The sequence below is a fragment of the Elephantulus edwardii genome, unplaced genomic scaffold, assembly GCF_000299155.1.
Source record: "Elephantulus edwardii isolate Elephantulus edwardi_28Jun2011 unplaced genomic scaffold, EleEdw1.0 scaffold00059, whole genome shotgun sequence".
NCBI lineage: Eukaryota > Metazoa > Chordata > Mammalia > Macroscelidea > Macroscelididae > Elephantulus > Elephantulus edwardii.
The window spans coordinates 13,843,914-13,855,979 of record NW_006399809.1 but is presented as its reverse complement, the minus strand read 5'-3'; the positions used below and the strand labels follow the sequence as shown (position 1 = coordinate 13,855,979).

At 39.5% G+C, this 12,066-nt stretch overlaps 1 protein-coding gene across 2 annotated transcripts in view; it reads left to right on the top strand.

The window, feature by feature from the left end:
- BMPER (BMP binding endothelial regulator) overlaps positions 1-11,228 on the top strand; it is a 372,831-nt gene extending 361,603 nt beyond the window's left edge. Inside the window, exon 16 of one of the 2 annotated variants that reach the window (XM_006887599.1) lies at positions 10,557-11,228. In XM_006887599.1, the coding sequence (XP_006887661.1) occupies positions 10,557-10,738 (182 nt within the window). In that variant the 3' untranslated portion in view covers positions 10,739-11,228. The remainder of the gene's footprint in view (positions 1-10,556) is intronic. The other variant, XM_006887600.1, reaches the window with a different exon arrangement.
- The last annotated feature ends 838 nt before the right edge of the window (positions 11,229-12,066 follow it).

The following is a 12,066-nucleotide window of genomic DNA, read 5'->3' as shown; positions in this document are numbered from 1 at the left end:
GACATTTGGCTGTGTGGATCATAACAACTTGTGGCGGACATTAATAAGAGTGGGAATCCTAGAGCATTTGATTATGTTCATATGGAACCTATACCTGGACCAGGAAGCTGTTGTGCAAACAGAACAGAGCAGCACTGCATGGTTTAAAACTAGAAAGGGAATGTGTCAGAGTTGTATTCTCTCTATATACCTATTCAATCTATATACTGAGTAAATTATCTGAGAAGCTGGACTCTATGAGAAGGAGTGTGGCACCAGGATTGAAGGGAGACTCATCAATAACCTGCATTATGCAGAGGCACAACCTTGCTTGCTCAAAGTGAGGAGGACTTGAAGCACTTGTTGCAGAAGATCAAGGAATACAGCCTTTGGTATAGATTGCATCTTAATGTCAGTAAAATGAAAATGCTTACCACTGGACTGATAGGCAGCATCATGATGGATGGGAAGGAGATTGAAACTGTCAACAGCTTCTTCTTGCTCAGATTCACATCCTTGGTACCAGCAGTCAGAAAATAAGGAGATGCTTTGCACTGGGAAAATTGCAGTTAGGGACCTTTCCAAATTATTGAGGAGTAGTGATGTCAGTTTGAAGACTTAAGGTGCACCTGATTCAGGCCATAGTCTTTCCAATTACTAGCTATGCATCTGAGACCTGGACAATGAATAAGGATGACAGAAAAAGAATTGACGCCTTTGAGTTGTGGTGTTGGAGAAGAGCACTGAATATCCCATGGGCAGCCAAGAGATCGAACAGATAGATCTTGGAGATGGTGCAACCGGAGAGCTCTTTAGAGGCAAGAATACTGAGACTTTGCCTCACATATTTTGGACATGTTGGTAGGAGGTACTATTGCTCAAAGAAGGACCTGATGTTCGGAAGGGTGGAAGGTCAGCAAAAGAGAAAGAACCTCAACCAGGTGGATTTCGATATGGTAACTGCTGCAGTGGCCTCTTGTGTGTCAGGAAGTGTGAGGGTGGTGTAGGAAAGAACACGATTCACATCTTTTGTTCATAGGGTCTCTATGAGTCATGCTTGACTGGACAGCACCTCACAACAACAGCAGCAGCAATTGACTATGGCGTGGCAAGGATTGTGAAGATGGTACAGGATCAAGCAGTACTTTGTTCTGTTATTCATGGTGTGGCCATGCACTGGAGACAGTGCCACGGCAGCTAAGAAGAACTCAGATTTCCTCCACAGAATAGGGGCAAAAACATCTACACGGGTGATGAGAAAGGTGGCTTTATAAAGATTCCCTAGAAGATTGTCTTGATCCATAACTGTACTGTAATTGTAGCATTAAAGCAAATAATGGTGGTGTGAAAAGTGATATCTACATGTGTGAAGAATGTGGGAGTACTATTTTAGGTATTATTTTGATGTTCACAAACTTATGTGAACTCAGCATTAGGATCATAAAGGTTATGGTTAAGGTTTTCAATATCGTTGGCTGGTAAATGTCCGGTAGCATCTCATCCCTCTGTTGCTATATCAGAAAAATGGCCTTCTCACTTATCTTGGGCCCCATAACATCTTGGATCAGGAAAGACAAATAGACAATTGGTGTCTCAGACACCGGAAATGGAAATGTGCTGAGTCACTTTCAGTGGGTTGAAAGCTCACCTGCTGTGAGGCGAGTTTGTCTTTATCCTCCTCCATATCTGGCTTGGCCACTGAGCAAGTGAGGTCAAGATCCTATCCTGAGTCCCAGGCCACTGCTCCTGCCATCCCACACGTGTCCAGGTTCTCCTGGAGACCCAAGCCTTCCTGTCCTCACTGATCTGCCCCCTTCTCTGCCATTGCCTCTTCTCACTGTCCCCACCCCAGGGCCTTCTTCACCCCACCATCCCTGCCCCTGAGGCCCTAATGCACCTGGGAGATCTCAGCACTCCAGAACATGAGATATCAAGGAAAGATTTCAACTGCTGTCAGGACCAGATAGTATTCATCTACTTCCCAACTGTCCAGTGCTCAACTCTTATTCCAATTCCTATTCTTGGAGTAACTTCATGAGCTTAGTGTTGGGGTCTCAGAGCTGCTCATCATCCCTTTTCCAGAATAGCCATAGAAATAATCAAACCACCAGAAGCAGGAGCTGTAACTGTTTTTCTCTGTTAGGACTGCAACACTATTCTACCTCTCTTTCCCAGGAATAACTATCTATGACCCCCAACCAGCTCCCTTATAACAAGCAACTACCTACAATCCACATACTCAGTTTCCTTGTAAGACAATATAAAACTCCACTCTCAGTAGCTGCTGATCTCTTCTTTAGAGTTAGCCTGGCAGTTTGTCTTCAATAAACTTTCTTTCTTGGCCTGAACTGGGTTCTGTACTTCTTCAGTGACCTTACAAGATGGAGGAGGAAGGAAAGGGAACCATTGTTTCTTGAAGATGTGGTCATGGCCTTAAGCCGTGGTCTTTACTGGATGTTGCTCAGAAGAAATTTAGTATGGTTGTGATGACGCTGTTATGTGCCATCAGGTCACCTGTGGCCCATAGTGACCCCATGTACAGCAGCCCTGAAGCCTACCCTGTCCTGAGCCAGTCTCACTAATACCAACACCTTGCCTCAGTTATTGTATCATCTCATCTGGGTTCTTCCTCTCCTGAGCTGTCCCTCTACCCTTCCAAGCCTGATGTCCTTTTCAAAGAACTAGTCCCTCCTGGCCACTTGCCCAAAGTATGTGAGAGGGAGCTTCAAAATCCTAGCCTCCAAGGAGAAACTTGGTTTCACCCTCTCCAAGACAGGCCTATTTGTTTTCTTGGTGGTCCATGATATGTTCATGACTCTTCTCCAGCACCACAACGCAAAGGCATCAGTTATTCTTTTGTCATCCTTAGTCATTGTCTAGCTCTCTGATGCATAGCAAGTAATTGCAAAGACCATGGCCATGGCCTGGATCAGTGCACCTTAGTCTCTAGATTGACATAGTTGCTTTTCAGTACTCTGGAGAGGTCCCTGACAGCAGATTTTCCAAAGGCAATTAATCTTTTGATTTTCTGACTGCTGGTGTTAAGAGTGTTGATTGTGGAGCCAAGCAAGCTATGATTGCTAACAACCTCAGTAACTCCATCTATCATCATGCTGCCAATTTGACCAGTGATGAGAATCTTTGTCTTCTTGATGTTGAGCTTCAACCCATATTGAGGACTACAGTTCTTGACCTTCTGCAGCAAGTGCTTCAGGTCTTCTTTAATTTCAGTAAGAAAGGTTGTGTCATCTGCACAACATAAGTTGTTGATGAGTCTTCCTCCAATCCTGATGCCACAGTTTTCCTCATAAAGCTATGCTTCCTGAATGATCTGTTCTGCATATAGATTGGAAAGGTATGGAGACAGGATGCATCTCTGAGGCACTCCTTTCTTGATTTTGAACCACACAGTGTTTCCCTGCTGTGTTCTAAGGACTGGTCAAAGTATAATTTTTGCATAAGCACAATCAAGTATTCTGGGATTCCCATTTTCCTCAAGATTAGCCACAACTTGTTGTGATCCACCCATTCAAATGCCTTTGAATAGTCAATGAAACAAAGATAGACATTCCTCTGGTACTCTTTGCTTTCTGCCAGGATCCATCTGACATTAGCAGTAATGTCTCTAGTGCTACAACCTCTTTTAAACACAGCTTGTATTTCTGGTAGTTCTCTGTTAATGTACTATTTCTGTATAATCTTTAGAAGGATTTTGTTAGTGTGGATATTAGCAATATTGTTTGATAATTTCCACACTTTAACGGATCACATTTTTTTTAATGGGAAGAAATATGGATCTCTTCTAGTCGAGTAGTTGTCCTCCAGATTTCTAACACAACCTGGTGAGCACATCCAGGGCAGCATCTGTTTATTTAAATATGTCAATTGGTATTCCATCAATTCCTGGGGCTTTACTTTTGCCAAATCCTTCAGAGCAACCTGAACTTCCTCCTTCATCATCGTTGCCTCTTGAGCATATGTTGTTTCTTGAAATCTTCTGTGTCAGCCAATTATGTTTTGTACAGTGACTCTGTTTACTCCTTTCATCTTCTTTTAATGCTTCCTGAATAATTCAATATTCTGCCCATAACATACTTAAGTACTGCAACTCTCAGCTTGAATTTGTTCTTTAGTTCCTTCAGCTTAAGAAATGCCTAGCGAGTTCAGTCCTTTTGATTTTCTGACTCCAGCTCCTTGCACATTTCATTGTAATACTTTATCTTGTTTTCCCAAGCTTCCCTTTGAAATCTTCTATTCAGCTCCTTAATTTCTTGATTTCTTCTCTTTGTTTTGGCTTGTCGGCTCTCTGGTGTAATAGTCAGAGCCTCTTCCTACATCCATTTTGGTTTTTTCTTCTTTTTCCTTCTTTGTAATGACCTTTTGTATATCCTTCATGAATGATATTCTTGATACCTTCCCACAGTTCATCTAGTCTTCGTTCATTAGTTTTCAAGGCCTCAAACTTGTTCCTGAGTTGGATTTTAAATTCGGAGAGGATAGACTCAGGATCAAATTTTGATTCCTTTGGATATGATGATGGAAACTTTGAAAAACCTGGACTCAGTAGGTGTTCCAAACATCAATCACTGGAGGTACGTTATCCACTAAAAATGCACTGATTAAGTCACCAAAGAGTATCCATCCTTAGTGTTACATGTTAATATACATCTCCACATTGTGTGGCCATGAAGATGTACAGAAAAGCCAGAGACTCTTTAAGAAGTCACCTTATAGAACATGTCTGTTGAGATACTGAAGACAATCACCCTGACGAAATCTTCACCCAGATTTCAGATTTTACTTTTGCTGCAAAGCAGTCCTCCAGACATATACTTGTTGAGATCTCCTGTTATGTATTCACAGGTTATGAATTTGAAAACTGTGAGGAAGATTTCTATACCTTTCATCATTTAAAAAAAAGTCACAGATGAGAAGCATGAGTGTATAGAAAATTCTGAAACTTGTATAGTAATCCTTTTTTCCTTAGTTTGCCTTGAAGCACTTAATATTACAAATAAGCCTTAATAATATAAGGAAAATGGGAACCCTGTCATTATTTTCCAACCTTTACAAGTGCATCAGACCTCAAAATTTACATAGAAGTATTTACAATATAGAGAGGCTTTATGAATGTGAGGAAGGTTGGGAAACTTTTCTTAGTCACTGTGAGCTCACTCAGCATAGAAGAATTCACAAAGGAGAAAAACCTTACCAATGCATAGAATGTAGAAAAATTTTCTTAAGCCAGATAAGTTCACTGCACATGGAAAAGTTCACAAAGGAGAGAAACTTTATAAATGTAAGGAATGTGGGAAAATCCTTCGTGTCCTTAGTCCCATCATTTCATGTACAAGAATTCACACAGGACAGAGACCTTTCCAATGTAATGAATGTGGGAAAACCTTTTATAACAAAATTACCCACACTAGACAGAGAAGAACTTGTACAGGAGAAAAATCTTATGAATGTAAGGAATGCAGGAAAGCCTTTTGTACTAGTAGTGTGCTCAGTGTACTTAAAAGAAATCACACGGGAAAGAAACTTTATGAATATAAGGAATGTAGTCAAATCTTTTGTGATATTTGTAATAACTGTACTATTTAGGCATGTAAGAATTCACACAGGCAAGAAACCTTATGAATGTATGGACATCTTTCTTAATCTCAGTAAGGTAACTTAACATAGAAAAATTCACACAGGAGAAAAGCCTTAAGAATGTACCGAATGTGGGAAAACCTTACTTAAGCATGGTAAGCTGGCTGTATATAGACGAATTCACACAGGAGAGAAACCCTATGAATGTGATAAATGTGGGAATACCTATCGGGAGTACCCTCACTGTACATAGATTAATTCATGCAGGAGAGAGACTGTATGAATATAAAGAATACAGGAAAACATTTCATAGGAAAAGTGAGCTCAGTGTTTGTAGAAGAATTCTCAAGAGAGAGAAGCCTTAATGAATGTAAGGAATGTGGAGAAACCTTTCATGATATGGCTCTACTAATTAGTCATACAAGAATTCACACAGGAGACACACGGTGCCCTTTTGCCTACACGTGACCTCACCACTTGTAGAAGAATACATAAGAAAGAAACAAGAATTTCAGGAATATGAGAACACCTTGGGTGAAACTGATTAAGTAACTAGATATGAAAGACAGAAGACAAAGTTTTTAATGTAATGAATGTGGAAAAAATATTATTCATTAGCCTTTACTGGACATACTTAAACTTATTATCTAAGTTTACTACAGGAATGTAGAAATGCCTTCAGTTATTAAATATCTTAGAACTCTGAAAAATGAGCACAACCATGTATAAAATATCAGAAACCACTCAGGCCATTCAGATCACTTGGCATAGGCGAGCTCAAAATGACATGGCTTTTACATGTTTAGTGAATGTGTGGAGTCACTTAGTGTTTCTTCAAATTAGGATAATTTTGCCCTATTGTAGAAATGGACAGTTGCATTGTCAATTTAATATTTTATTATCAGTGTTACTTGTTTTCTCAGTTCCATGTTAAAATGTTTCTTTCATAACGTCATTTGCTCTTTCCAATAAAATGACAAAAGACATGGCTGAGGGGAAAAGAAAGGTGATTATTAAATATTTAGACAAATGAGGGACTGAAATATTCCCTCACTCTCATTCCCATGGAGTTGGAGACTACTCGTAGCTGACCCTCCCACTGTTTTTCAGAGGCTACAAATCACATGGGAGGAAATTGCCCATCTTTCTCCTGAGGAGCAGCTGGTGGATGTTGTTGTTGTTGTTATGTGCCATCGAGTCGCTTGCGACTCATAGCGACCCTATGCACAAGAGCTCTAAACACCACTCTATCCCGTGCCAACCTAGCCATCCCAAACGCACTTATACCTACCACTCCAGTCACAGAATCAATCCATCTCATCAAAGGTCTTCCTCTCCTTTGCCACATCTCCACTCTGCCAAACATGATGTCCATCTCCAAGGACCAGTTCCTCCTTGCAACATGCCCAGAGTATGTCAGACGAAGCTTCAGAATCCTTGACTCCAAGGAGCATTCTGGCTTCACCTTCTCTAGGACAAACATGTTTGTTCTCCTAGCAGTCCATGGTATATTCAACACTCTTTTCCAGCACCACAGCTCAAAGACATCAATTCTCTTTTTATCATCCCTATTCACTGTCCAACTCTCTGATGCATAGAATGTAATTGCAATGACTATAGCCCAGATCAGGTGCACCTTAGTCTCTACCCTGACGTCATTGCTCTTCAGTACTCATGAGAGGTCCCTCACATCCGACTTTCCCAATGTAATTTGTCTCCTGATTTCCTGGCTGCTGTTACCAAGAGTGTTGATTATGGAACCAAGTAAACAAAAACTATTAACTGTCTCAATCTCTTCACCATCCACACTGATGCTGCCAATTGGCCCAGTGGTGAGAATCTTTGTTTTCTTGATATTGAGCTTCAATCCATATTGAAGACTGTAGTCCTTGACTTTCAGCAGCAAGTGCTTCAGGTCCTCCTCAGTTTTAGCAAGCAGGGTTGTGTCATCCGCATAACTTGTTGATGACTCTTCCACCAATCCTGATGCCACATCCCTCCTCGTATAGCCCACCGTCTCGGATGATCTGTTCTGCATACAGATTGGAAGGGTATGGAGACAAAATACATCCCTGATGAACCTCCTTCTTAATTTTAAACCATGTACTGTCTTCTTGCTCTGTTCTGACGACTGCCTCTTGTTCCAAGTATAGGTTTTGCATTAGCACAATCAAATGTTCTGGGATTCCCATTCTTCTCAGAGTCAGCCATAGCTTGTTGTGATCCACACAGTCAAAAGCTTTTACATAGTCAATGAAGCACAGATAGACATTCTTCTGGTATTCTTTGCTTTCTGCCAAGACCCATCTAACATAATATTGCTAGTACCACGACCTCTTCTAAATCCAGCCTGCACATCTGGCAGTTCTCTGTTGACATATTGTTCCAAATGTTTTTGGATAATTTTCAGCAGAATATTGCTTGCATGTGATATTAATGATATTGTTCAATAATTTCCACATTCCGTTGCATCACCTTTCTTTGAAATGGGAACAAATATCGATCTTTTCCAGTCAGTTGGCCAGCTGGCTCTCCTCCAGATTTCTTGGCACAACCTAGTGAGCACATCCAGGGCAGTGTCTGTTGGTTGAAATATGTCAATTGGTATGCCATCAACTCCTGGAGCCTTGTTTTTTGCCAGTTCCTTCAGAGCAATTTGAAATTCCTCTTCCATCACCATAGGCTCTTGCTCATATATCATTTCATGAAATTCTTCTGTGTCAGCCAATTCCTTCTGATACAGTGACTGTGTGTATTCCTTCCATCTTCTCTTGATACTTCCTGGATCATTGAACATTCTACCCAGTGTATCCTTAAGTATTGCCACCTGTGGCTTGAATTTGTTTTTCAGCTCCTTCAGCTTAAGAAACGCTAAGCAAGTTTGGCCCTTTTGATTTTCCAACTCCAGCTCTCTGCACATTTCGTTATAGTATCTTGCTTTGTCGTCCCGTGCTGCCTTTTGAAATTTTCTGTTTAGCTCTTTTATTTCTTGGTTTCTTCCTTTAGCTTTGGCTTCTCGGCACTCTAATGCAATATTCAGAGTCTCATCTGACTACCCGTGCTTAATATTGGAAACCAGAGATCCATGTTGAAGAGTATTTATTATAGATCCAAACAGAAAGTTGGCTGTAGTCAGATAAAGAAAAAAAATTGTTTTATTCAGCTCAGCTTTCTAATTAGAAGGATTTGAGAGGTGTCTTGAAGCACTGTTTGAATAGGGCACCTCTTTTTCTCTTTGCTTTTAATTGGTGCAATAGGAACTCTCCATTAAATGTACACTGTTCTTAATAACTTACTCTAGGTTAAGTGTTGTCTAACAGGAACATTCTGACATTGCCGTTCCAATTGCATAAACAATAAAGGTGTTTGAGTTGATGAAGATCTTCCATTGCTAATATTCTTATGTGGAGGAATTTCAGATAAAGGTGAATTGTTCCCAGTGCTTTGGGAAAGTCCTTCTTCCAAATCCCTACGTGCGTTTGTATTCTTGTTGATGAGAATGTGAGGCATCCCCTTTGATTGTCACTGAAATGAACTTTATTGTGAAGGTTTGTTTATCATAAAACTTTCAGGATGTTTGCATTCTATTTCTTTTTAGTCAAATTTAGTTTTAAATGTGTTTTTAACAAAAATTTACAGAGAATTTATATTTTCATTCATTGATTGTTGCATATTTTACCCCCTCTTCCTTCCTTCATCCCCCAGTTCACTTTTTCTCAATATGCATCCCCCCAGGTTTTTTTTGTCATGATACATATAGTGCCTAATCATATATTCCTTTTAAACATTTTCCTTCGTCTGTTCCAATACAACAGTCATTTTCTATCCTCTCTTACCCTATTCTTATCCCAACTCCCGATGGCAGACCTACTTTATAACAGTGGTGCTATGCAGTATTTGTCCTTTTGTACCTGAGATACTTAATTCAGCATGATGTCATCCAGGGTCCCCCATGTGGTGTAATGTTTTACAACTTCATTACTTTTCAATGCTGCACAGCATTTCATTGTATGAATATACCATAGTTTTTCTATCCATTTGTTTTTTGATGGGCAGTTGGGGTGTTTCCATCTCTTTGCTATTGTAAATAATGCAGCAATACACATGTGTGTGCATATATCTGTTTGGACGGTGATTATGGTTTCTTTAGAGTAAATTCCCAATAGTAGAGCTGCTGGGTCAAATGGTATTTCTACCTCCAAGTTTTTGAGAAAGGCCAGACCACCTTCCATAGTGATTGCACCATCTTACACTCCCACTAGCAGTGAAGAAAGACAAATCTATTCATGTGCTTTTGAACACTCTCAGAATACTGTCAAAACCATCTTAGCTTTAAGTTTAAAAAATAATAATAAATTGGCTTTGATTTTGCTTCAACATTATTCTTAACATTACCTGCACTGGCTTCTGTCCTCCTCCTAGAAAAATCAGTTTTCTCTTTCTGTCTCTGGCCCTACTTTTGCTCTAATTAATCTCAAATTGGTTATTCTAACACATAATCACTTTAATTAAAATATGTCACACATTTCCAATATTTTTAATCATTTTGGTGTTTTAATTTATGCTTGTTGTTATTGCTGTGTTTGTTATATTTGAATATTGCAGTGGTTGTTCAAAATATTCCTGGCCATCACAGCTTGATATCTGGAGGAAGGCCTATTCACAGTTGATTTTATACAAGTTTTAAAAAATGAAAATTTCTTTAGATTTTCTCCTAACCTTTCTAGTTTGTAGCTTGCCTTATCTCGGCTTAAGAAACTTCTTTATTTTATTTCACTGGTTTCACTGAAACTGATGAAGGTGGGTTATAGAGCATTTGAGGAGTGCTTAGTAATTGGTAGTCCCCCGTTAAAATGCACATCTGTGCCAGTGCATGTGGAGAGCCCATCAAGTGTGAGATCATGCAGCAGTGGCATCAGGCTGAGGGGTAAATGAAGGTAGCCATTTCCCTGCATCACCCATTGTCGCCTCCTCTTTTCCAGCCACTCAGTGCAAGCATGGTGCTGTGTATGACACATGTGGCCCAGGATGCATCAAGACCTGTGACAACTGGAATGAAATCGGGCCATGCAATAAGCCATGCATTGCAGGTTGCCACTGTCCTGCAAACTTGGTCCTGCACAAGGGAAGGTGCATCAAGCCAGTCCTTTGTCCTCAGCGGTGACCTTCATTCCGACCCCTAAGACTTTGAAATCCAGTGTCCACTGAAGTGGAAGAGCCAATGAAGGACTGCAGTATTTGTGTGCTAATTCTGCAAAGTACACGTAACAGAGTATATATGTGTACATATATATAGATATATACAAAAAAGCATTTCATCATTTATATAATAGGTGGATTATTATATGTATATTTTTTGCTATAAGACATTGTATTGTTTCTAGGATCCTGATCTGTAAACCATTGGATAAATTGTATAAATAAAACATGTGTTTTTAATTTAATAAGGTGGCATGCAGCATAGTGAATGGCTATGACATCCCATACATTTTGTCATTTTTTAAAAAGTTTTCTAAGACCCCCTAAACTGCCTGCCTGCATTAATTTCAGCTTTGAGACAGGATTTGCAGTTAAGTGGGAAATGTGGTTCTCCAGGGGAGAACGAATTTATGTAAAGGCATTTCATGTTTCTAAAGGAAGGAATGTGCGCCTAAATGTTGCCTGGTGATTGGTGACAGGCCCTAATGTTGCATGCAAGGGGATGGATAGGCTGCTTGACTTTATTGGGTCATGGTCTGATATTATTTCCAAATCTGATTGGCTAGCTTCCAAGAAATATATAGTTGTCACTACGGCATAACTAAAGAATCAAATGATTTCTTGCCATCTTTGTGTATTCCTGAGACTCCTAATTATATATGTGTGCTTGATGGATGTGGTCATTTATATGTCAAGCGTTGAGATTAAGGGGTGTCTAGATGACATGCTAATTTTATTGAACATGAGCAGATATTCAGAGAAACGTTTGTTTGCACAGTATATGGAGAAATTCCCACTGCTCTGAATCTCACAGCAATTTAGGATGAGCACATCCATTGAGTTGATACAATTTGATACAAAATCCATTTACATTTTGTGACTATGCCTTGTATGAAATGAAAATCTTTCCTTTTTTTTCCCTGGAAGATTCTGAGTCAAACATTGTTTGGCAACTGTTAATTTGTTATAATTGTTAAACAGAGAGAAAGACTTTAATGACCATTTGATTTATGATTAGTCCAAACCAAGTATGATCTGCTCTTAGTCATCAGCAGATTACTGCTACTCACCATATGATTTACCTGCCTTTTGTATGTGGTTGAATATGTGAAATGTCATCAAAAGCAAAACCCTTTTATGTCTACCAATAAAATATCCTGCATTGTACTAATAAAGAGCTGAAAACTTCAAACAATGTGTGTGTTAGCTTTTAGAAATAAGTTATATCAAAGCCAAGTTAGTCAAATGATGAATAGCATGCTATTTTTAACGTATTTAGATTGTTATTTAAAT